The 26,629-nt window shown below is 41.2% G+C and overlaps 1 protein-coding gene across 6 annotated transcripts in view; it reads right to left on the bottom strand.

Moving 5' to 3' along the window:
* LOC147361890 (ATP-binding cassette sub-family C member 4-like) overlaps positions 1-26,629 on the bottom strand; it is a 162,588-nt gene that overhangs the window by 73,610 nt on the left and 62,349 nt on the right. For 2 of the 6 annotated variants that reach the window (XR_015138358.1, XR_015138359.1), the window contains exons 14-21: positions 23,576-23,672; positions 21,304-21,471; positions 19,842-19,982; positions 19,024-19,061; positions 18,769-18,842; positions 18,535-18,629; positions 5,934-6,080; positions 3,806-3,885 (exon numbers count right to left, since the gene is read on the bottom strand). Coding sequence is in view for 3 of the 6 variants with exons in the window: in XM_086330211.1 (XP_086186337.1) it covers positions 2,441-2,545; positions 3,806-3,885; positions 5,934-6,080; positions 18,535-18,629; positions 19,024-19,061; positions 19,842-19,982; positions 21,304-21,471; positions 23,576-23,672 (871 nt within the window). In the remaining 3 variants the exon portion in view is untranslated. Of the gene's footprint in view, positions 1-66; positions 2,546-3,805; positions 3,886-5,933; positions 6,081-18,534; positions 18,630-18,768; positions 18,843-19,023; positions 19,062-19,841; positions 19,983-21,303; positions 21,472-23,575; positions 23,673-26,629 lie in introns of those variants that run through there. The other 4 variants (XM_086330209.1, XM_086330210.1, XR_015138360.1 and 1 more) reach the window with 3 other exon arrangements.

The following is a 26,629-nucleotide window of genomic DNA, read 5'->3' as shown; positions in this document are numbered from 1 at the left end:
TTATTTGGGACTTTGGAAAACTATATGAAAATTATGTTAATTTGAAATATTTAGTGACCAATGGTCAGTTTTGAAAACAACTGGTGTTTATTCTATGAGTCTACATAAGAAAGTATCCCTTAAAATCTTCAAGAATTACAAACCTAGAATCTCTGTAATACAAACTCATGAGATGATATTTATGGGCCTGGAAACTGTGTCTGACAATAAATTTAATACAACATAATGCCGATGTCATCAGACAACTTTTCTCACTTAAAAATACATATGATGTTTTAAAAATAACTACTCATTACTTAGTGCTCAACATGCATTCAGATGTTATGAAAATAATAATATTAAAACAACTTCATTTTGCCTTCCCACAACATTTATGGAGTTGGTATTATTTTCTCTATTTTACTGAGAGGAGACTGGCTTTGTGTGGCAGAGACAGGAAGAGGGAGAGCTGGGATTCAAGCTTGGAAAGAGAGACTTCAGGGCTTCCCATGCCACTGTACTTTAAAGTTGTTGACATCATAAATGATTATCAGGTGGAATTGCACTACATAAATTGATTTTTTTATGCTGCTTTTCCTTCATCCTTTTTGAAATGGTGAACAGCTCCAATTTGCCCAACAACTATAATGTGACCGAACAGGCAACTTCTCTGGTAGAGTCAGTGTACAATATGGTGCACAAACTCATGATTGCCCTCTGTTGGGATGTGGTCTCTGAGTGACATCGTCTGAGTAGATGGACTGTCCTGCAGTGTGGACCACTACTCAGAACCCAGGGTTTCCCTTCCCACACTTGGCATCACTATTACAAAATATTAAATAAATTATCTAATATATTGTTTAAGAGAATGAGAAGGAATTAAATGATGAAAAGTACACCAAATAAACACTTTAGAAGTAATAAAAATGATCAAGAATCTTCCAAGGTTTATAAAATACACCAAGGATAAGCAGAATCATCAAAAGTGAGTTGAAAACAATTGGCACAAACTATTTCTTTTAAAACAAAACTGAACAACCCCCTTCCAGCCCCTTCCCTTCCCTCCTCTCATTGGTGATGGGGAAGAAAGACTGATTCCCACATAGCAACTCTGCTTCCAGCAGCACCTCCAGCCCCACCATCCACAGCAGCCTTTTCTTTTCATCTAGGATTAAAGGTCACCTCCTAGAAGCTCCGCCCACCTCCTGGACCAGGCTCCATAACTGCCTCCAGCCCCCACATCCACTTTGCCTTCCAGGACTTCCTCCACAGAGCTCCCACAATTAGGATTCCAAAGGCAGCAAGGGGTGAATCTCTGGATGTCTCCCTCCCAAAGGGAGGCTGCAGGAGACCACCCATGACGGGAGGGGTCTGGCTCACCCCTGTTCTTTAGGACCTCAACTCTAAGCACTGTTTGTTGAAGGGAAGGAGGGAGAGAGGGAAATACCACCCACCACCTCACACACACACGCAACTCACAAACTGTACACCCCAACAACCAGCAATACCTCCTCAGACCCTACATTCCAGATGGGCCTGTCTCCTACTTCATTCAAACTCCTTCCAGGAGTAGCCAGTCTTCACCTCAACTCCCTCCATACCTCCTGGATTTTCAACCCTTTGCACTCTGACCTCCTCACATCTGAAACCTGCTTCTCAGGTCACCAACACCTCCTAATTCCAAATCAAGCAACAAGTTTTCACAGACTCACCTTCTCGTTTGCACTGAGCAGATGTGTCCTTCCTTGATTCCCCAACCTACTTCCTTCTTTCTCTCTTGCTGTTCACTGTGTCTCCTCTCCTCCCCTTCTCTCTCTGCTTTTTCTCTGATATCGAGTCTTCTTATATTGGTCCCTAAAAATGCTTCCCTCTCTCTGGGCAGTCTTGTCATCTTCACAGATTCAGCTACTACCTGCTCAGTGAAGGGTACACAGGCTCCATGCTCATCCCAGGTCTCTCCCTCAAACACCAAACTCTTACTTTCAATGACCTACAGGACACCTCCACCTTCAACTTCAAGATAACTGAACTACAAGTGGCAGAGCTGGGATTGGAAATCAGCAAGACTGGAATTTTCCCTCCTCTTTAATGAGAATGTTTCCTACTGAAATCAGGTAGTATCTATCCCTGTTCCTCTATACATCATGCAAAAATATGTGACAATCTGACTATGACCACTAACTAACCATGTGCTAGTAAGCACATGGCATAAACCCAAGTTAGCCCACCTTACCATAGCAAAGAAACAGAACCATTCACAAAATATTTTCAAAGTAATTCACAATCACTGTTAAAATGTGACACTGTTTTCAAGCAAAAATAGTTTCTGGGGATAAATTACATAGTTAAACCCAGAAGGGCACATTTATAAAATAAGTTTGCAGAAGAGAAAAAAAAAAAAAAATCAGACATCTTTGCAGTAAAAGTCCTCTGCCTCTGAGTCCCAGAGTAGTTCACACTGTTAACAGTTGAAGCCATGCCCACAGGCTACACTGTCTGCAGTCAGATGTCTGCTGCATTTTTGTGTGCAGCTTTTGACAATGCGTTTCATTTCCAAAATTAACACCTGAGAAGAAAAAGAAAATTCCCCACAGACTAAATAACTGAAAAGTAGACAGAATTAAATAACAGAAAAATACACCCCACATGAGCAATGATACTGAATGAGGAGATGAGAGTGGAGATGACCCTACATCATTCTTTAGAACCTCAAGTTCACAGACAAAAGAGAGACTCGATAGAAGGTATTCCTGTAGGTCTTTCTCTCTCTCTCTCTTAAGACACCTTAAGACAGAGCAATCAACCTGTGAAAAGAATAACTGCCTACAAAACAAAAGACATTTTCTGAAATGACTTTGATCCTGGAATCAAATTACTGGCTTAAAGGCTTTGTATCTTTAATAACTGCTCTCTATTGCCCTTGTTGGACTTCCCAGGTGGCTCAGTGGTGAAGAATCTGCCTGCCAATGCAGGAGACCTGGGTCTGGAAGATCCCCTGGACAAGGTAATTGCAACCCACTCAAGTATTCTTACCTTAGAAATCCCATGGACAGAGGAACCTCGTGGGCTATAGTCCATGGGGTCACAAAAGAGTCAGACACAATTTAGCAACTAAACAACAACCTTTTCCTCGTTAAAGTATTATTTTCACCTTATTTTTACCAATCTTTTATTTGTAAGTAACCACAATTGGCTTTATCCAAATAAAATAGTGCAGTAAATATTTGTCCTCTGTGGTAATACAATGCATTGTGCATGTCTGACTCTTTGCAACCCCATGGACTATAGCCCGCCAGGCTCCTCTGCCCATGGAATTTTCCAGGCAAGAATACTGGAGTGGCTTGCCATTTCCTTCTCCAGAGGATCTTCTTGACCCAAGGATTGAACTCTTGTCTCTTGTGTCTCCTGCATTGGCAAGTGAATTCTTTAACACTGAGCCACTTGGGAAGCCCAATACAATGCATAATTTAGTTCATCTAGGCTATCTTTCCATGAGAGGTGATTTTTTTCTCTATTATGAAATGTGCTCACAATAAGGGAATCCACACCAGACATCTGGAAAGCAGAGGGAGAACCACTTACCCAGCCTGTCGCTGCTTCAGACCAACCTTGATGTGACTGGGTAGCCACTCCTGCCCCAGGTGTCACTCTTGTTAGCCCAGCCTCCCAATGACAGCTGCACCCTTCTCTCACAAATATAACCTTTACTGAGGATAACAGGGCATATCACCAGGCTGAAAGCCCACCCTCAGCCCCTGTGAGAAAGCCTCGAGAAACAGGCATTCTGCTCTTCCCTGTGAGAACTCTGACAGGACTGGTACATTACCTGGATGAAATCTTGAAATATCAGGGGCAGCGAGTCATCCATATGCCCAATGTCTTTCGAGAAGCGATTTAAAATCCTTCCTGAAAGAACAGGATACAAGAAAATACTCATTTCCTCATAAAGGAGCCTTAAGAGAAACAATACGTGCACAAATCAAAACAATATTTTTAAAGCACATGTATTTATGGATTTCTCTGATGATACAGTGGATAAGAATCTGCTTGTCAATGCAGGGGACATTACAAATTCCACTTTTGAAAATAAAAGATAGGAAAGAGTTCAATTTAATATACCACTAAAAGAGTAAGTAATTTACAGCCCCTAAGCCTTTTGGGCAAAGCAGGCCTATCTTTGCAATACTTATTTGGGCTTCTATTTTCTTGAAGGAATGAAGTCGTGCTAAGAGCTAAAGGAGGGGGACACAAGATAAATATTAGTGTGCTGACTGCTCTAAAATTAGTGGCCTTCAGGATTTAAACTTGATCCCAAGTCCTTCAATATAAGTAAGTCAGCATCTGGAGAAGCCTACAGGTCTTGACTATAAAGAGCCTGGTTAACTGTGGTCATGAACACTCAGAGGCTGTGAGAACAGAAATTCAGTCCCACTTAATGCTCCCAACTTTGTGACTATAGTTTTCACACTAACAGGCAAAGTGGAGGAACTTCATACCCATAATAGCATAGACTCCTCCAACCCCTTCCTCACTCTGGCTTCATAATAACCTGAGATCTGTGTGGGCCTCTGCAGTTTACTATCCTGTGCTCTGCTCACAGCCTGGACTAAACAACGTGTGCTGAATAAATCTGAACAGATTTATGAGCTGCTGCCCTCGACATTCTTATTTAATCCTCACAACAGTCTTGTGGAACAGAAAGGGCAGTGGTTATTCCCATTTCACAGGAGAGAAGCTCCCAGACAGCATGTCCTCATCCTCATTGAGGTTCATTAGGCACTGATCCTGTGCTAAGTGCTGTGAATTATTAACCTGCTTAATGCCCACAATACCAAGATATTGGTAAGTGTGTGAATAGTATCCTCATTTTATAGGTAAGAAGATCAAGACACAGAGAAATTAAATAATTAGCACAGAAGTATTCACATAACTATAACTATTACTATTAGTAACTAGCAACAGGACTGAACCCAGCCAGTTGGCTCCAGAGTCCACACTTAAGACCATGACAGCATCCTGCCTGGAGATTTGCCTGGCTAGGAGAATATACCTGCTTTGGCCTCAGTCACATGCTGAGTTGATGACCAGGCTGAGCCTACACTTGTCCTCCTTCCAGTCACATCCCTGCCTCGACAGGCCCTGTCAGTCATCACCTGTGAGAAAACAAAGCCACCCTGGGCCTCAGCACAAGTACAACCAACTGAACAGAGTGGGCATGTTCACTAAAGAACTGACTCTTCACAGAAACCCAGGTCAGGAGGCTGTCTCCTGAAGCAATACAGGTCAAAGGCCTCAAAGTAGAGGAAGCAACCACTGGAAAACCATCAGGGACACTCTTACTTAATACTGAAGATCCACCTGCTATGTACCACAAGACCTCTTAAATATAACCAAAAGTCCATTATAAAACTAGAGAGTTGATTTTATTGAAGATGATGTATACTTTTAACTGATCTTGTGTTTTAATCAATTTTCCATTACCATTTAGATAAACCTCAAAATATGAGCACATGTCAGACCTCTGTGATCCCAGAAATGGATGAGCAATGAAAAAGAGAAACACATAGCCTGTCTCCTATAGAGATGTTCCTGGAAGAAGGTCCTTCCTAGTTAGCTTAACATTATTAACACGGGAACATTTCAACAACTAGTCAAAAATATTTCAACACATTTGCATCATATGTTGGGTGCTTCATATGTCTTACAAATGGATTCATAAATCATCCTGCAAAGTAAACATTCATTTATCTTTATAGACACACATAAATTGGAATAAAAGGTTACATACTTCTATTCAGATTTTCTCTGGTAGGAAAGAATATCAGTGAAGCTTTTCATAGAAAATGAATGGTGATTTTCTTCTAAGCATCTCTTCCATTTTCAAATATCAAATGTAATCAGGAATTAAATGTGTTAAAAGACATATTCACTGAGAAACCTGGTGTCTGACTTACCTATTGGATTTCTATAGAAGAACAATACTGGAGCTCTCAAAATGGACCACAAAATTTTGTTATGCAAAGTTTGTGAAGCGTTAACAAGGACGTAGAATATCAACAGAGACCTTGTGATGCCAAAAAGGATGGTAGAAAAAGTTAAACCTGAAATAAAGAAACATCACTCAGTACAAGATCTCTGCCTTATCCTCAATGATGTTAAAGCATGACAGACAGTTTATAAAGATATTGTGTATTTTATTCTATAAATAAGATTTATATAAAAATTTATACATGTAGACTATAGAATACATTTATATATATATAAATGTATATATATGTAAATATACATATGAAATAGGTTGTATAAGAACTTGATGCTGTCACAAAATACATTTATAAAGAAGAATATGAAAATCACTATTTTTCTTTCACTAAATAGAAACAACAAAGGGGGAAATGTCTTATATAAATTACAGTTTCATTCTAGGCTTTCCTAATTCACTTACAAGTTCTAATAACAACTCACAAGAAAGATAATTACAGGGCTCCCTTGGTAGTTCAGTGTTGGAGAGTCCGTCTGCCAATGCAGGAGACATGGGTTCAATCCCTGACCCAGGTGGATCTCACATGTCTCAGAGCAGCTTAGCCTGTGCTCCATAACTATTGAGCTTGTGCTCTAGAGCCCAGGAACCACAACTACTAAAGCCCACTGGCTGCATCTACTGAAGTCCCCACACCCTAGAGCCCATGCTCTGAAACAAGAGAAGCCATGCAATGAGAAACCTGCACATCACAATTAGAGTAGACTCTGCCCTTGGCAACTAGAGAAAGTCCACACAGCGATGAAGACCCAGCATAGCCAAAAATAAATAAAACAAACAAACAAACAAAAAAAAACTTTAAAACAAAAAGAAAGATGATTATGAAAAACAGTTGATCTTCTTCCCTTTGCCACATTTCAAATCCCACTAGTTACATATTCCACAATCAAAGCATACCTCAGTTTTAGATATCAGTGTGAGAAGGAAGAGGAACAGGAGAAATGACTTACCATTTCCTTGTAAACAGTAAATTTACAGGAAAATTTACTTCTATGTAAAATAGCTACTTGAGAATCTACTTTTATAGCACAGAAAATTCTACTCAGTGGTGATCTAAATGAGAAGGAAACAAAAAAAATGGGGATATATGTGCACTGTACATATGACTGATGGCACTTTGTTGTACAGCAAAATCTCACACAACACTGTAAAGCAACTGTACTCCAGTGAAAATTAATAAAAATCAAATAAATAAAAAATAACATAGCAATTTCTATGTCCAAGTAGTTTTAAAGAGTACAGAAGGACCATATTAAGTTGCAAACAGACAACTTAATTATTTGCAACTAACAATTAATTAGTTTGCAAACTATTGCTATTCAAGAAATAGCAAGAAACTATTATATTTTGACAAGAGATAATTATAACCTAAATAATAATTTATAGATAATCTAAACAAGCAACTAACCTCTCACTAAGTGTTTTAAGGAAACACAAAGCATTTGTAAATAAATATTATCATTTAAAAATTTTTATCAATGATAAATGAGCATCACTATGCATATAAAACCACATCCAAAGTCAGAAGGAGCAGCCCCACATCCAAGGTCAGGGAAAACCTAGTAAGATGGTAGGCACTGGAGTGGCTGTGAGGAGATACCCCATGTCTAAGGGCAAAGGAGCAGCCCCAGCAAGACAGTAGAAGTGGCGAATTCATGTTTAGAACCAAACCCAATTCCTGCCAGAGATGCTCAGAGGGCTCAAATGAACCTTGTGTGCACCAGGACCCAGAGTCCCCACAGAGACTGAGACAGAACTGTGTTTGAGAGTTTCCTGTGGAGGTATGGGGTTGGCAGTGGTCTGCCGCAGGGACAGGAGCTCTGGGTGTGGGTATGGCATAAGTCCTCTTGGAGGAGGTTGCCATTAACCCCACCATAGAGCTGTCAGAACTTACACAGGACTGGGAAATAGACTCTTGGAGGGCACAACAGAACCTTGTGCACCAGGACCAAGGAGGAAGGAACAGTGACCCCAGAGGAGACTTGCCTATGGGTGTCCAGGAGTCTCTGGTGAAGGTGTGGGTTGGTGGTGGACTGCAGCAGGGTTAGGGGCACGGTCTTTAGCATTACATGCATGGGATCTTGTGAGGGAAGTCATCATTATATTCATTCAGTTCAGTTCAGCTCAGTTCACTGGCTCAGTCGTGTCTGACTCTATGCGACCTCATGAATCACAGCACGTGAGGCCTCCCTGTCCATCATCAACACCTGGAGTTCACTCAAACTCATGTCGATCAAGTCGGTAATGCCATCCAGATATCTTATCCTCTGTCGTCCCCTTCTCCTCCTGCCCCCAATCCCTCCCAGCATCAGGGTCTTTTCCAATGAGTCAACTCTTTGCATGAGGTGGCCAAAGTATTGGAGGTTCAGCTTTAGCATCAGTCGTTCCAATGAACAGCCAGGACTGATCTCCTTTTGGATGGACTGGTTGTATCTCCTTGCAGTCTAAGGAACTCTCAAGAGTCTTCTCCAGCACCACAGTTCAAAAGCATCAATTCTTCAGTGCTCAGCTTTCTTCACAGTCTAATTCTCACATCTATACATGACTACTGGAAAATCATAGCCTTGACTAGACGGACCTTTGTTGGCAAAGTAATGTCTCTGCTTTTCAATATGCTATCTAGATTGGTCATAACTTTCCTTCCAAAGAGTATGCGTCTTTTATTTCATGGCTGCAGTCACCATCTGCAGTGATTTTGGAGCCCCCCAAAATAAAATCTGACACTGTTTCCACTGTTTCCCCGTCTATTTGCCATGAAGTGATGGGACCGGATGCCATGATCTTCATTTTCTGAATGTTGAGCTTTAAGCCAACTTTTTCACTCTCCTCCTTCACTTTCATCAAGAGGCTTTTTTAGTTCCTCTTCACTTTGTGCCATAAGGGTGGTGTCCTCTGCATATCTGAGGTTATTGATATTTCTCCAAGCAATCTTTATTCCAGATTGTGCTTCTTCCAGCCCAGCATTTCTCATGATGTACACTGCTTATCAGTTAAATAAGCAGGGTGACAATATACAGCCTTGATGTACTCCTTTTCCTATTTGGAACCAGTCTGCTGTTCCATGTCTAGTTCAAGCTGTTGCTTCCTGACCTGCATATAGGTTTCTCAAGAGGCAGGTCAGGTGGTTTGGTATACCCATCTCTTTCAGAATTTTCCACAGTTTATTATGATCCACACAGTCAAAGGCTTTGGCATAGTCAATAAAGCAGAAATAGATGTTTTTCTGGAATTCTCTTGCTTTTTTGATGATCCAGCGGATGTTGGCAATTTGATCTCTGGTTCCTCTGCCTTTTCTAAAACCAGCTTGAACATCAGGAAGTTCACCATTCACGTATTGCTGAAGCCTAGCTTGGAGAATTTTGAGCATTACTTTACTAGCATGTGAGATGAGTGCAATTGTGCGGTAGTTGGAGCATTCTTTGGCATTGCCTTTTTTGGGGATTGGAATGAAAACTGACCTTTTCCAGTCCTGTGGCCACTGCTGAGTTTTCCAAATTTGCTGGCATATTGAGTGCAGCACTTTCACAGCATCATCTTTCAGGATTTGAAATAGCTCACCTTGAATTCCATCACCTCCACTACCTTTGTTCATGGTGATGCTTTCTAAGGCCCACTTGACTTCACATTCCAGGATGTCTGGCTCTAGGTGAGTGATCACACCATCATGATTATCTGGGTAATGAACTCTTTTTTGTACAGTTCTCATGTGTATTCTTCTTAATATCTTCTGCTTCTCCTAGGTCCATACCATTTCTGTCCTTTATCAAGCCAATCTTTGCATGAAATATTCCCTTGGTATCTCTAATTTTCTTGAAGAGATCTCCAGTCTTTACCATTCTGTTATTTTCCCCCATTTCTTTGCACTGATCTCTGAGGAAGGCTTTCTTATCTCTTCTTGCTATTCTTTGGAACTCTGCATTCAGATGCTTATATCTTTCCTTTTCTCCTTTGCTTTTCACTTCTCTTCTTTTCACAGCTATTTGTAAGGCCTCCCCAGACAGCCATTTTGCTTTTTTGCATTTCTTTTCCATGGGGATGGTCTTGATCCCTGTTTCCTATACAATGTCACAAACTTCCGACCATAGCTCATCAGGCACTCTGTCTATTACATCTAGTCCCTTAAATCTATTTCTCATTTCCACTGTATAATCATAAGGGATTTGATTTAGGTCATACCTGATGGTCTAGTGGTTTTCCCTACTTTCTTCAATTTAAGTCTGAATTTGACAATAAGTAGTTCACGATCTGAGCCACAGTGAGCTCCAAGTCTTGTTTTTGCTGACTGTATACAGCTTCTCTATCTTTGGCTGCAAATAATATAATCAGTCTGACTTCGGTGCAACCATCTGGTGATTTCCATGTGTAGAGTCTTCTCTTGTGTTGTTGGAAGAGGGTGTTTGCTAAGACCAGTGTGTTTTCTTAGCAAAACTCTATTAGCCTTTGCCCTGCTTCATTCCGTACTCCAAGGCCAAATTTGCCTGTTACTCCAGGTGTTTCTTGACTTCCTACTTTTGTGTTTCAATCCCGTATAATGAAAAGGACATCTTTTGGGGGTGATAGTACTAAAAAGTTAGGACTTCCCTGGTGGCTCAGATGGTAAAACATCTGTCTACAATGCAGGAGACCCGGGTTCAATCTCTGGGTCAGGAAGATCCCCCCGAGAAGGAAATGGCAATCCACTCAAGTACTATTGCCTGGAAAATCCCATGGACAGAGGAGCCTGGTAGGCTGCAGTCCATGGGGTTGAAAAGAGTCAGACTGAGCAACTTCACTTTCATTTTCACTTTCTAAAGGGTCTTGTAGGTTTTCATACCTCCACCATAGTTTATCTTTATTACCTCCACCATAGTTTGGCCCAAGATAAGTAGCAGGGAGGGAACACAGCTCCACCCATCAACAGAAAATCGGATTAAAGATTTACTGAGCATAGACCTGCCCATCAGAACAGGACCCAGTATCTCCCTTAGTCAGTCTCTCCCATCAGGAAGATTCCATAAGCTTCTTATCATTCTCCATCAGAGGGCAGACAGACTGAAAGCCACAATCACAAAAAACTAACCAATCTAATTACATGGACCACAGCCTTGTCTAACTCAATGATACTATGAGCCATGTCATGTAGGAGTACCTAAGACTGATGGGTCATGGTGGAGAGTTCTAACAAAATGTGGTCCACTGGAGAAGGGAATGACAAACCACTTCAGTATTCCAGTCTTGAGAACCCCATGAACAGTATGAAAAGGCAAAAAGATAGGACACTGAAAGATGAACTCCCCAGTTGGTAGGTACCCAATATGCTACTAGAGAACAGTGGAGAAATAACTCCAGAAAGAATGAAGAGACAGAGCCAAAGCAAAAATAACAGCCAGTTGTGGATGTGACTGGTGATAGAAGCAAGGTCCGATGTTGTAAAGAGCAACATTGCAAAGGAACCTGGACTATTAGGTCCATGAATCCAGGCAAATTGGAAGTGATCAAACAGGAGATGGCAAGAGTGAATGCCATCAAATTCCTAAAATTCCACATTTTAGGAATCAGTGAACTAAAATGGACTGGAATGGGTGAATGTAACTCAGAAGAACTTTATATCTACTACTGTGCACAGGAATCCATTAGAAGAAATGGAGTAGCCATCATATTCAACGAAAGAGTCCAAAATGCAGTGCTTGGATGCAATCTCAAAAAACACAGAATGATCTCTGTTCGTTTCCAAGGCAAACCATTCAGTATCACGGTAATCTAAGTCTATGTCCTGACCAGTAATGCCAAAGAGGTTGAAGTTGAACAGTTCTATGAAGACCTACAGGACCTTCTAGAATTAACACCCAAAAAAGATGTCCTTTTCATTATAGAGAACTGGAATGCAAAAGTAGGAAGTCAAGAAACACCCAGAGTAACAGGCAAATCTGGCCTTGGAGTACAGAATGAAGCAGGGCAAAGGCTCTTAGCATTCTGCCAAGAGAATACACTGGTCATAGCAAATACCTTCTTCCAACAACACAAGAGAAGACTCTACACATGGACATCACCAGATGGTCAACATCTAATTCAAATTGATTATATTCTTTGCAGCCAAAGATGGAGATGTTCTATACAGTCAGCAAAAACAAGACCGGGAGCTGACTGTGGCTCAGATCATGAATTCATTATTGCCAAATTCAGACTTAAATTGAAGAAAGGGAAAGCCGCTACCATTCAGGTATGACCCAAATCAAATCCCTTATGATTATACAGTGGAAGTGAGAAATAGATTTAAGGGACTAGATCTGATAGAATGCCAGATGAACTATGGATGGAGGTTTGTGACATTGTACAGTAGACAAGGAGCAAGACCTCCCCAAGAAAAAGAAATGCAAAAGAACAAAATGGCTGTCTGAGGAGGCCTTACAAATAGCTGTGAAAAGAAGAAAAGCAAAAAGCAAAGGAGAAAAGGAAAGATATACCCATTTAAATGCAGAGTTCCAAAGAATAGCAAGGAGAGATAAGAAAGCATTCCTCAGTGATCAGTGCAAAGAAATAGAGAAAAACAATAGAATGGGAAAGACTAGAGATCTCTTCAAGAAAATTAGAGATACCAAGGGAACATTTCATGCAAAGATGGGCTCAATAAAGGACAGAAATGTTATGGACTTAACAGAAGCAGAAGATATTATGAAGAGGTGGCAAGAATACACATAAGAACTGTACAAAAAAGATCTTCACGACCCAGATAATCATGATGTTGTGATCACTCACCTAGAGGCAGACATCCTGGAATGTGAAGGCAAGTGGGCCTTAGTAAGCATCACTACAAACAAAGCTAGTGGAGGTGATGGAAATCCAGTTGAGCTATTTCAAATCCTAAAAGATGATACTGTGAAAGTGCTGTACTCAATATGTCAGCAAATTTGGAAAACTCAGCAGGGGCCACAGGACTGGAAAAGGTCAGTTTTCATTCCAATCCCAAAGAAAGGAAATGAATGCTCAAACTACTGCACATTTGCTCCTATCTCACACGCTAGCAAAGAAATGTTCAAAATTCTCCAAGCCAGGCTTCAGCAATACGTGAACCATGAACTTCTAGATGTTCAAGCTGGTTTTAGAAAAGGCAGAGGAACCAGAGATCAAATTGCCAACACCTGATGGATCATGGAAAAAAGCAAGAGAGTTCCAGAAAAACATCTATTTCTCCTTTATTGACTATGTCAAAGCCTTTGACTGTGTGGATCACAATAAACTGTGGAAAATTCTGAACGAGATGGGAATATCAAACCACCTGACCTGCCTCTTGACATATCTGTATGCAGATTGTAAGCAACAGTTAGAACTGGACATGGAACAACAGACTGGTTCCAAATAGGAAAAGGAGTATGTCAAGGCTGTATTTTGTCATCATGCTTATTTAACTTATATGCAGAGTACATCATGAGAAACACTGGGCTGGATGAAGTACTAACTGGAATAAAGATTGCTTGGAGAAATACCAATAACCTCAGATATGCAGATGACATTACCCTTATTGTAGAAATGAAGAACTAAAGAGTCTCTTGATGAAAGTGAAAGAGGAGAGGGAAAAAGTTGGCTTAAAGCTCAACATTCAGAAAACTAAGATCATGGCATGTGGTCCCATCACTTTATGGCAAACAGATGCGGAAACAGTGGAAACAGTGACAGACTTTATTTTTTGGGACTCCAAAATCACTGCAGATGGTGATTGCAGCCATGAAATTAAAAGACGCTTACTCCTTGGAAGAAAAGTTATGACCAACCGAGACAGCATATTAAAAAGCAGAGACATTACTTTGCCAATAAAGGTCTGTCTAGTCAAGGCTGTGGTTTTTCCAATAGTCATGTATAGATGTGAGAGTTGGACTATAAAGAAAGCTGAATGCCAAAGAATTGATGCTTTTGAACTATGATGTTGGAGAAGACTCTTGAGAGTCCCTTGGACTGCATGGAGATCCAACCAGTCCATCCTAAAGAAAAGGACTGATGTTGAAGCTGAAACTCCAATACTTTGGCTACCTGATGCAAAGAGCTGACTCATTTGAAAAGACCCTGATGCTGGGAAAGATTGAGGGCAGGAGGAGAAGGGGACGACAGAGGATGAAATGATGGGATGGCATCACTGACTCAATGGGCATGAGTTTGAGTAAACTCTGGGAGTTGGTGACGGACAGGGAAGCCTGGTGTGCAGCAGTACGTGGGGTCACAACGTCGGACTGACTGAGCAACTGATCTGATCTGAACTAAACTGATCCATATAAAAATGAAAATAGCCCTCCGAACATCTCTTCAACTCACAATGGTAAATAAAGGAGTGATGACCCTTGTAATAAATATTCCTTCATGTAGTGTTTTTCCATTCAGCTGACACATCAGTGTTAAACTCTGAAACCTGCTCAGATTCCTGAATTCCATCAACAAGCATTTGCCTTAGCCCACTACCCTATATGAATATAAAACAGAATCCTTTCCTTCTTCCTTTAAGCCCCCATAGTCCACCAATTAAGAAGGTAAACAGCTAACGTATTTGGATTTCTTAGCAAGTGATTCATAAAATAAATACCAAATTTCAAAGAGTGGATTTTTATATAACACATTCTTTGTAGCCAGTTTATACAAGTGTTTCCTGTGGGAATATTGTTATTTATTTATTTTTACTGGAATATACTCGCTTTACAATGTTGTGTTAGTTTCTGTACAAGGAAGTAAATCAGCAATATGTACATATATCCCGTCCTCCTATACCTCCCCTTCTCAATTAATCCCACCCCTCAATGTCCTCAGAGAGCACTGTACTGAGTTCCCTGTACTATCCAGCAAGTTCCCACTAGCTATCTAGTGTATGGTAGTGTATATCCTAACCTGTCCATTCATCTCCTACACCTCCCCCACATGTTTCCACACATATGTTCTCTACATCACTATCTCTATTCCTGCAAATAGGTTCATCTGTACCATTTTGCTAGAGTTCACATATATGTGTTAATATGTGCTTTTTTTTTTTTTGCTTTTCTTTCTGACTTACTTCACTCTGTATAACAGACTCTAGGTCCACCCATGTCTCTACAAATCAGCTAATTTCATTCTTTTTTGTAGCTGAGTAATATCCCATTATATATAGGTATCATAAATGAGATGAAAACACAATCCTCAGAATGGGAGAAAATAACTGTAAACTAAGCAACTGACAAGGGATTAACCTTCAAAATATACAAACAGTTTATGCAGCTCAATATCAAAAAAACAAACAATCCAATCAAAAAATAAGTGGAAGACATAAATAGACATTTCTCCAAAGAAAACATACCAATGGTCAACATGGAAAAAAAAAAGTCTATATCACTAATTATTAGAGAAATGCAGATCGAAACTACAATGAGGTATCACCTCACATCAATCAGAATGGCCATCAGCAAAAAATCTTACAATAAATGCTGGAAAGGCTGTAGAGAGAAGGGAACCCTCTTGCACTATGGTGGGAATGTAAATTGATATAACTACTATGGAGAACAGTATGGAGGTTCATTACAAACTAAAAATAGAACTACCATATGACCTTGGTAGTCCAGGAGCCCCAGTTCTAGACATATACCCAGAGAAAAACATAGTCCAAAAGGATACATACCAGGATATATGCACCCCAATGCTCATTGCAGCACTGTTTACAACAGCTAACATGTGAAAGCAACCTAAATAACCATTGGCAGGAATGGACAAAGAAGAGGTGGTACATACATACAATGGACTATTACACAGTCATTAAAAAAGAATGAAATAATGCCATTTGCCACAACATGGGTGGGCCTAGAGATTGTCAGGCTGAATGAAGTAAGTCAGAGAGGAAAAATATTGTAAAACATCCCTTATAGGTGGAACCTAAAAAGAAATTATACAAATAAATGTATTTATGTAACAGAAACATACTGACAGACTTAGAGAATGAAATTATGGTTGTCAGGGGGAAGAAGAAAGGGGAAGAGATAGTTAGGGAGTTTGGGATCAACATGCACACTCTTCTATATTTAAAGTGGGTAACCAAAAAGAACCTACTGTATAACACAGGGAACTCTGCTCAGTTATGTGATAGCCTGGACGGGGGGTGGGGAAGGGATTTGGAGGAGAATGAATATATGTATGGCTGAGTGTCTTTGCTGTCCACCTGAAACTATCACAACATTGTTAATCATCTATGTGTGCATGCTAAGTCACTTCAGTCATGTCCAACTCTTTGCAACCCTATGGACCATAGCCCATCAGGCTTCTCAGTCCATGGTGCTGGGAGCCAGCACAGGAGTACCCTCCCATGACAAGGTCATGCGGGAGAGCCCTGATGGCCAAGGTGAGTCAGGACTCAAGGGGCCCCCTGGATCTGCTTGAGCATCTACCCCAAAACCAGAATCTGTCTGTTTTACTATTTTACGACTTCCACCAACTCCTCTGATATTAACAGGGGGCTATCCTCAACCACCTTTCTCTGAAGGAAATCAACTTACGGCCCTAGTTAATAAGTCTCCTGGGCATAATAGGAGTGTTTCAATCCAAACCCCTCAGATGGCTCTCTTAACTTGCCTGACAGGTTTATCCGGACTCCTACACCTACACATATGATTGTTTACAGCCTCCCAACTGCAAGAGGCATGGGCAGCTTAAGATATTCAAATAGTATAGAGCCTCTTGGGGAGTTAGAAATTATTAGAATAGAACTAGTAGAAGATTTCATTGTTGAGCTAATGCTTGCTGCCAAGTTTCCATATCCCTTACCCACTGTGTCCCTGGGAGTATAATTAATTAATTAATATAGTTGGTATATAGAAAAAATAAGTAGTGGCCTTGGTGTTAACAACTTTAGACCCTTGAGGTAGTAAATTCTTTCCTTGCTAAAGCCCACTGCACATTTGCCTTATAGGAATGCAACTTTATCTAGTGCTTTCAGAGAGTGGCGCCAAACTTTAGAAAATTACTTTTAGAGAAAATAAGTTTTCTGGTTAACTAACCTTTATCAGAACAAAAAGTCATAAAATGTTAATAGGCCTCCTGGCCAGAAGATGATGTAAATCACCTAAAGCATTTGTATACGATAAGTTTGCAGAAAAGAAAGCCTGGTCTCGATGAGGATCAAGGACTGCTGACTTTGCATGACTCTGCATTCACTATTATCCTCTATGTACAACTTAGGGTATAAATACTCCTTTTGAAAATAAAGCTATTGGCCTTGCTCATCAGGCTTGGTCTCCCTGTGTCATTCTTGTTTCCTTTTCTCTCCTTTTCTTCTCTGTTCTTCTTTCAGGATGACTAATTGGAGCGTGGGGGCTCTCTGAGACCACTTAACTGCCCGGGCTTCTAAGACCCACTCAAGAAGGTGCCTAAGGTGGGGCACCTTCAGCTATTCGAGAGGGCACCTGTGGCCTCTGTGGTCAGAGAAAGTTCAGTGTTACGAACTTTATTGGTTTTCTGCATAAACCAGTTAGATCAAGCCTCTTTCTCTCCCCTTTTATCTATCCTCTTTCGCCAACGCCGTTCTCCTGAGGGAATCGCTGGATCCAACTGGGGCTGGACCCTGATACCATGGGATATCACAGGCAAGAATACTGGAGTTGGATGCCATTCCCTTCTCCAGGGATCGAACCCAGGTTTCCTGCATTGTAGGCAGATTCTTTACTATCTGAGCAACCAGTGAAACCCAATCATTTATAATCCAATATAAAATTATTTTATTATTTTTATTTATAATTTAAAAATTAATTAATTGATATTATTATTATTTATTATTATGCCCCAATGTTCATAGTAGTAAATATTTATAATAGCCAGGACATGGCAGCAATCTAAATGTCCATCAACAAATGAATGGATAAAAAGATATTTCAAATTTTAGATGATGACATCTTTTAAACACTATGTAATATTATATATATTCTAAGCTCTTGTGAATACAGTGAGTCATGTTAATATTAGTCACATGTTAAATTAATCACATATCTGGAGATAAGATAACACTGTGAACTCAAGGCAAGAAAGAGAAGGAATCTATCCCCAGATGCTGGATTCCCCCTGCTTAGCTTCTCAAGTAATTAGTGATGCCCAAGAGATGAGCAGTGTGGTGAAGGGATTTTGCATACCTTCAAGATCAATAAAAGCCAGAGCTTATTCAGACAGAATTGGAAAACTCTGAACCACAGAGTAGGGATCTGTTTCTAATCCCATTGCCCATTCATATAACAATATAAGATTTAGCTAAAGCAACCTATTAGAATAGACAATACCATGTATTTACAGTGGCTGATTTTCTGAATGTGCAATCCTGGTTTAACTACCAAAACCAGTGCACAATAAATCAAGAATCTCCATTCAACTTCTTTCTTCTAGATTTTAAAGATAATTGTTCTAGTTAATTCACAGAGTAAATGCAAATCAAACTCTTAAATCTGTTGAGACATTACCGAATTATGCCTGGAAGCCCTAGATGCTCACACAGGCTCCTTGTAAGCACCTCACACTCTCATATAATAGACCGGAGAATTCAACTTTACCTGAATAGGCTCCTAAATACCAGTTCAGATCAAGCATCACAATTGTCTCTCCTTTTCCATATACCTCAAAATACAGGGCACTTTGTAAATTTGCCCTATAGAACAGGGAAGAAAAAAATATTATGCTTCAGACAGAATGTATTCAAATATATATATATAAAAAAACTCAATTTGAGAAATGTATTTTATGCTAGAAAAATGGTTCCCAGTTCACAGGGCTCTGTGTCCATCTACCTTATAAAGATTCAATTTGAATCACAACCTTCAGTTTTCAAAATCATCTATGAGGAAGCTGCTGAGGGTCAGACCTGGGGAGAGACAACGGGAGCGTCACTCTCCACCAGCAGGAACTTTACTTTTTCTTCAGGGAAACTATGTGAGGGTCAGAAGAGGAGGCTGAACAAGCCCCTCCCTTCTCCCCCTGACTGTGGGAAAGTGAGATTTCATGCAGATTTCACAGCACTTTGGGTCAGATCAGGAATCACTCACCAGTATGCAAGCCACCAATCCTGCAGGGCGTAGGCAACCTGGAGCAGGAAACAACAGTCACTCACACACTGACGTCACTGAGCCTCACACCCCGCTCAATAGGATGGGGGATGGAAAGGCTCCAGAAAACAGAGATGGTCCTTTCAGCCCAGGCCTGTGCCAAGCCCCACACCTCAGATGGCTACAGGTCAAGGGAGGGCATCTTACATTTTAAACTCTTTAAAAGATATTCTTTTTTCCCTGGAAGTTCTCCATCACGTACATAATACCGATAACCTTCACTTATTTTGCTCCCCACAGATAACGTACCTCAAAGCAAACACAAGTGAATTGCAAAATGCAGTAATCATAGTGCAAATGTAAGAAAAAAACATTCGACAAGTACTGTGATGGTCAGCTGTCTGTGTCAGCTTGGGCAGGCCAGTGTCCAATGATTCAGCACTCGTCTAGATGTTGCCATGAAGGTATTTTGTGGATGTGGGTCACATCCATCATCAGAACTTCAGTAGAGGAGATCACACTCAACACTGTGGTGGCCTCATCCAGTCAGTCAAAGGCCCTAAGAGCAAAACCTGAGGCCGCTTGGAAGAAGAAGAAATTCTGCCTCAGACAGCAGGGTAGGCTCCTGCCAGACGTTCCAGCCTTCAGGCCTGCCTTTCTGGTTTCACATTCACCCAGCTAGATCCTACAACTGCATGAGCCAGTTCTTTGAGATAAATATCTTCATATACATATTAAAAATAATGATAACATAAATACAGTATAAATATGTAAATACCAAGCTGAGGGCACACACCAAAATAAATGTCCTTATTTACCTGAGCTGCAATGTTCACTAGAATAAGGAAAATGATGATAAACCATTGAGCACCAGCTGTGAAGTAATCGTTGTAGGTCTTAATACCAACTTTTCCTTCCAAACGGTCCTCTAGAGGAAGTGTGACCTCTATATTCTCAGTCTGGGAGGGAAAAATCGCAGTGAGAGACAAAATTTTAAATAAGGAATCCCCGAATGTGAAAAGTTCAACAAAGCCCTCTACAGCAAAGCTGTGGGGAGACAGACACATCTCATACACTAGTAGAAGTGCAAGATGGTCCATCTCCTATGGAGAGGAGTGTGGGAGTATCTGGCCAAACCATGTGTGCATTTATCTTTGGACCCAGCCATCCCACTCCTAAGAATCTGTTAGAAATAAGAAAGCATCATTTGTACAAGGTTATTCACTGTTGGGTGGCTTTGCTTAAAGTCAGTCATGACTCTCAGCAGAAGCTTGTTCCAAATTAATACACAAAATGATATGAAGCTTATGTATCCTTCTAGATAATTTATGTCATTCAATAATAGAAACATGAAACATACAGCATACTTGTGGTTCAAAATACTAGCTAAATACAGTAAACTGAGGTCACAGAGTGAATTTGAGTAAAATGGGTTTGGATAGTAAGAGACAAGCATATAATCTGAATCTATCTGATTCCTAAATTTCAGAGAGTGATTCCTGAGTTTAGAAACTGAGGAATTAATCCAAATGCTTATCAGAATCAATCAGAGTTTGGATACTGAGGAAATCTATGTATGTTTTTAAGGGAGATCTAGTGCATTTCCACATTTCTGTCTGAAGGACTTAGAATGCATTATAGAGTCACAGGAGCCCAGGATGTCCTCAGCTCTCTCCTGACCACTGGGATTCAAGGTGGATTAGACGTGGTTCTCAGTCTTAAAGGATAAGAAAGGAAGATGGGAACTAACTCCAAAGTCTGCTGTTTGTCAGGTTCTTTGCACATGCTACCTCTGATCCATCACAGACCATCTGACGATGAGACAAAATACTACCATCAGTCACCTGCAGTGCCAGGACATTCCAAAATATAGGAAAAGTAGCTGATTTAATGTGGCAACATCAGGACTCAGTCTAAGGGGGTCTTCACATTAAGCCTCTGGATGCATAAGGGAAGCTTGGGGCCACCACAGTGAGTAGGCTGTTACTATGGTAAGTGAAAGAGTTCACATATCATTGTGAGTCACATACACCCAGGAAGCCATAGCAGTGCACCCACTACTGATCTCCATAAGATCCTCCATCCTACACCCAAAGGAGAACCACAAGCAGGCTTGCTCCCTTCATGCTCTTCTAACTCTACCAGTTCCATGGAACAGGGCCTTGGACTCTTAGGATCTACTTTAAGGCAAATGAAGATGTCACCAGTGGAACAGACTGAAGCTCCACAAGTCTACCAAGAGCAGACATACAGCGGCGTGTTGCAGGATGAGAAACTCACATCTTGGAGCTCTGGAGCAGCATCTCTCATCAAGGGTCTGGACTGATTATTCAGGGTAGAAGATTCCAGATCTGGAGATGGTTCTTCCTCATTCCTCTTTAAAAGGAAATCAAAATCTACCCCAGATTTCAGGAGCCCAGTGTAAGTTCCATGTTGTACTATTTTGCCCTAAAATAAAGAATTTGAGAGGAATATATTTGCATTAGATAATAGTAATATAATCTGAACACTAATCAACTAAAGTTAACTGGTCATAAATTATGATCTTTCTAACTACCATGGGCATTTAGGGAAGCAAGAAGTACAGAGTTTGGTGGGAGGATCAGCACAGTCTTTTTAGACAACATGGGAACTGAGAAACACCTCATGTGAGAAGCAGAATTTAAAAAGAAAAATTAATTGGGCAGGATATTCCAGGAGAGAAAAATACTGACACAACTACATAGGTAACAGTCATTCATCAGAACTTCACTGACCACTGTCATTTTCATAGTTTCATGCACTCAGCTGGGACAGGACATGTAGGAACCAGCCCTGGGCAGAGAACCCAGGACCTGCATCTTCACAGTATTTTATAGCTTCCCCACAAATGTAGGAAGTTCCCAGCTGAAAATTCAATATTCCACCTGTTAAAGAAACTAAACAAGGAGGCCATGAGATTGGGGTGGCACTAATGCCTTGGCAGCCAGCAAACCAAAATCTAAGCCACAATCAGTGCACCCAGATCCAAGAAAAAAACTTAGGAACAACCAACCACAAGCAGCCAATGAGGCTTCCCCAAATCAGGCCTCTGTTTAAGCTACAGCCAATTTAATCATTTTCTTTGAACACATGTGACACATCCTTGCACAGTTTCCCTCCCTTACAAAGTCATATAAAATAATATGCAGATATTTTCACAATTTTCTCACCCCATGTAACAAGACTCAGCTGATTTAGTCAGTGGCAAACAAAATATTATAAAAAATCCTAAAATGAAAAATTCATAAAATGAAAGCAGCTCTGGTTAAGACAAGTCAGGTGGAAGAAATGACCCAGGACCCTCGCTGGACCCCTTCTCACCCTATCCCCTGAGGTGTCCCCTTGGAGAAACTCAGTGAAGACTTTAAGTACCATCTGACACTGCAGAACAAGAAAATTATTCAGGATACATTGTGTTATTTCACTTGGGAGGCAAAATTCATGCACCTTTTAAATGAAATGACCACTTTCCACTGTTACACTTTCCATCTGTAACATGCACAAGGAAATGACTGGTGGTACAAAGGTTGCAGCTGTACTCTGCAAGCAAGTACTGACAATTTCGAGAGGACAGCTATCCTCTCCCTTCTGCGAATAGGACCAGATGAATAGTAAGGAATCTTTTAAATCCCATATCAGACTACATCACTCCTCTGCTCTGGACTGCTCAAGACTTCCATCCCACTTCCACCCACTGCCCAGTGCTCAGAGACCAGCTCTCTCCACATCCCCCTGCTCACTCTCCCCAGACACACTGGTCTTCCTGTTGTTTCTCCAACCTGCCAGGTCAGCTCCTTCCTTAGGACCCGCTGCCTCAGACCCGCCTACCCCAGGTGATTGCATGGCCCCCACCTTCATGTCACTCAGGCCACATGAGGCACCAGCTCTTTAAGCAGGCAACTAGGATGTCAGCTCCACCCCTCTCTCTTTGTCACATTTGTCCCCATAAGAACAGGAGCCCCATAAAGCAGAGCTTTATCGTCCTGCTGCACAGGCTCCCACACATATCAGGCATGGAAAGAGACAGTGAGATCAGCAACTGGGGACACCAGCAGAGTGGGCGTCTCTGACCCGGGTGCTAAGATACTCAGCCTCGCTTCTGGTGTTAACGGAAGATGCTCTTTAGCAAACTGCGTATGACAATCACGTGGATACAAACAAGTCTTAGTATCTCTAATTTCCAAATAATATACTTTGACTTAAATCCTGGAAGGGGAAAACAAAAAGTTCTATATAAAATAGCATCATTATCCTTAACAAATTTCACAAGAACAGTGATGACTCAGTAACCCTGTGGTAGCACTTTTATACACTTTAGGGTTTATGTGGCTTAGATTATAGTAGTGACATTTCTACAGGTCTTTGGATTCATTGTCAAAGGCATGAACACCACCTTAGAGAAGAAGAAGCTGTAAAACTGAGGGAGAAGACGGTGTTTACCATGAACCCAAGGAGAGTGACCTGCTGAGAGGCCTGGCTTTCAGCACACCTGAGTGCTAGCAAGTTTCACAGGTGTTTAGAAATTACTTACACCTTTCAATATCAGAATCCAACTTGCAGCTTTTAGGTACTGCCACTGATGCGTCACTAAGATTGTGCTCTTCTCCCTCAAGGCTTGACAAATACACCTACAAATGTAAAACGTACAGTATACAAAAGCACATTAATGGGACTGCTCCAAATTGGGAACATATTTTGTAAACATGAGACAAAGACAACACAGCAAAGATCTGTAGTTTAAATACCAAATCAATAATACAAATTGAATAAACATAAATCAATAAATCTAACTACGTCCTCACAGTCATCAGCAGCAAACTTTAAAGAATAGTTACGTTCAAAAATTCTATAAAGCAATCCCATGAAGAAGGCACTAACAGCTAAGGCATTTTTGCCTAAAACTCAGCTTAATCCATTTACATGTTTCATAAAGAAAAACAACTAATACTGGAATTCTAAAACTTGACTGAACTAAAACACTTTTATTTCTATGCAGGAATGGAAAAGAGGAATCTATGTCATATAAAAATGTGTACATTTATCTTAGACAGTTTTCTAGGTGATTATTCATGATTAATGATGTACATATTGCAACAAAAAATAGATTCTTGGTAACTTTTGCCAGAGTGCATTTTTTAGATACTTCTTCCAAAATAGTACTAGATAGAAAATTAATGCCAGCATGGCTTCCATCAGTCTCTACAACATTCCCAGTCCCATCCAGGAAGCAAGTCTTTTTTCACTAGGACTGAACACCTTCCAAACATGAATATGAAAGATTGGAATCCAAATTACAGCAGGAATCATCCAACAGCAACTTTAATTTCTTTGCTACAATAAAAAAAAAAAAAAAAACTGCTGCTACATTTTATTTTATTTTATTTTTTTTGCTGCTACATTTTAAATGCAGACCCCCAGGAAGTGGTGACAGTCCCATTCAGGAGGTAATTTTTTTTTTTTTAACTTGCACTGAAAACTTTCTGAATGTGAAAATGAAAGATGAGAGTCCAAACAGTCCCAATCAGAGGGAAAAATCACCCAAGGCTCAAAGGACACACAATTTTCTTAGCCAAGACTTCCTCAGAATTCAAACCTCAGTTTTTTTTTGTTTGTTTTTTTTTTTTCCATAGTACTCCTCAGACTGCTCCTACATTTTAAAGGCAGACCCCTAGGGACTCAGTCCCAGTCTCACCCCAGAGGATCTACAGCCCCTCCAGGGAAGCGAGTGAGTGGGTCCAGGACTCCAGTGACCACGTGCAGGGCTCCAGGCAGGTATTCTGGATGCCCAAGCCCCTCGTAGAGCAAATCTCAGGGACCTGGGCCAGAGCTCAGCTTGTGAGTGAGTCAGATGAAGAGTCTGGAGGCAACAGACTGCAGCTCAGTCCCTCTCACGAGCCTGACAACATCAGACAAGTGACTAAACTTCAGACATTTTTAGGGGACTTCCTAGGTGATACAGTGGTTGGGAATCCACATGCCAATGCAGGGGACACAGGTTAGATATCCCTGGCAGCCTGGTAGGGGGACTAAGATCCCACATGCCTCAGAGTGCCTGAGCCTGTGCATCACAGCTAGAGAGGCTGTGTGTCACCAACGGAAGATGCCACATGAAGCAAGAAGATTCTGTGTGCTGCAACTAGGACCCAATGCAGTCAAATAAATAAATAAAAATTAATTAATTAAATATAATACTATTTCTCCAAACCACTCTACTTTCCAAGTTTTTAGAGTAAAGATTTCCAAGTCATGCCATAAAAATTACTGATTCAACAGTCAGTTGTTTAATTGTTATTACTATGTAAGGGCTGGGTTAATCTTATAATAACCATATGAAAGTGAAGTCCCTCAGTCATGTCTGACTCTTTGCAATCCCATGGACTCTAGCCTACCAGGATCCTCCGTCAATGGGATTTTCCAGGCAAGAGTACGGGAGTGGGTTGCCAATTCCTTCTCCAGGGGATCTTCCCGACCCAGGGATTGAACCTGGGTCTCCCACATTGTAGGCGGACACTTTACTGTCTGAGCCACCAGGGAAGTCTAGAAGTATGGAAGTACACCAGTCTGGAAGTACACCAAGAATTACAATACCATGTATAATTCTATAATGGGCTCTGTTAAGAGTGGACACATTCTATGGTACAGGGATGTGTATCAGATAAAACAAAAAAGACAGAGTCCCCACCTTCATTCATTCAGTCAGCAGAGGTTTGTGAGCCAGGCACTGTCCTACATGCCAAGGATGCACACGCTCGTCAAGACAGGAGACAGCATTATATACCATGTAAATGGGAACATAAGAACGAGTATAGAAAACACCCTTTCAGGTCATGACATGTGCTGTGAAGGAAAAGAAAGCGGGGCTGCTGTCTTAGCTAGGGAGACACGGGAGCCCTGAGACTCTCTGGGGAAACATCCCTGGAAGAAGACACAGCAGGTGCAGGGGTCCTGGGACAACAAGCTGGGCTGAGGCTCCTTTCTGCATTCACAGCTTATGGGGGGTTGGGGGGTACTCACAAATGGTCAAGTGCAGCCCTCTGTGGGCTGTGGGAAGACAGGGGGTACAGGTACCCACTGGAGGAGCAGGGGGAATGGCATGGCCCACTTTTCACCTTCTTTCTGTGCCCTGGCACACTGTTCCTTAGCTTGGGGACAGAGGGACCAGAATATACAGACAGGGGTGAGAAAAAAGTGAAAATAATAGTCTCAGTTGCTGAGTCATGTCTGACTCTTTGTGACTCCATGGACTGTAGCCTGCCAGGCTCCTCTGTCCATGGAATTCTTCAGGCAAGAATACTGGATTGGGTAGCCATCCTCTTCTCCAGAGAGGGGTGAAAAAGGGCTCCCACAAAGCCAGCACACCTGGAAAGGCTGATGGGAGCAGACAGCAAAGAAGCCTGTTCTCTGTTTGAGGACCTGGCGCTGCATCCTGAACATGGTTGGTGGGGGTCTATGAAGGGCTGGAGCAGGAGGATGAGCTGTGTAGAAAGCAGCATGGGAGTCTGATCAGGACAGACCCGAAGACCTGATGACACAGGATGCAGGGGCCTGGTGATGTGGGGCTAAAACATGTTAAAATCCAAGCTAG

The sequence above is a fragment of the Bos grunniens genome, chromosome 12 (genome assembly GCF_055505025.1).
Source record: "Bos grunniens cultivar Pamir isolate PY7600 chromosome 12, Bosgru_T2T1.0, whole genome shotgun sequence".
In the NCBI taxonomy this organism is placed as follows: domain Eukaryota; kingdom Metazoa; phylum Chordata; class Mammalia; order Artiodactyla; family Bovidae; genus Bos; species Bos grunniens.
The sequence above is the reverse complement of the archived record's forward strand: the minus strand, read 5'-3'. Positions and strand labels throughout refer to the sequence as shown.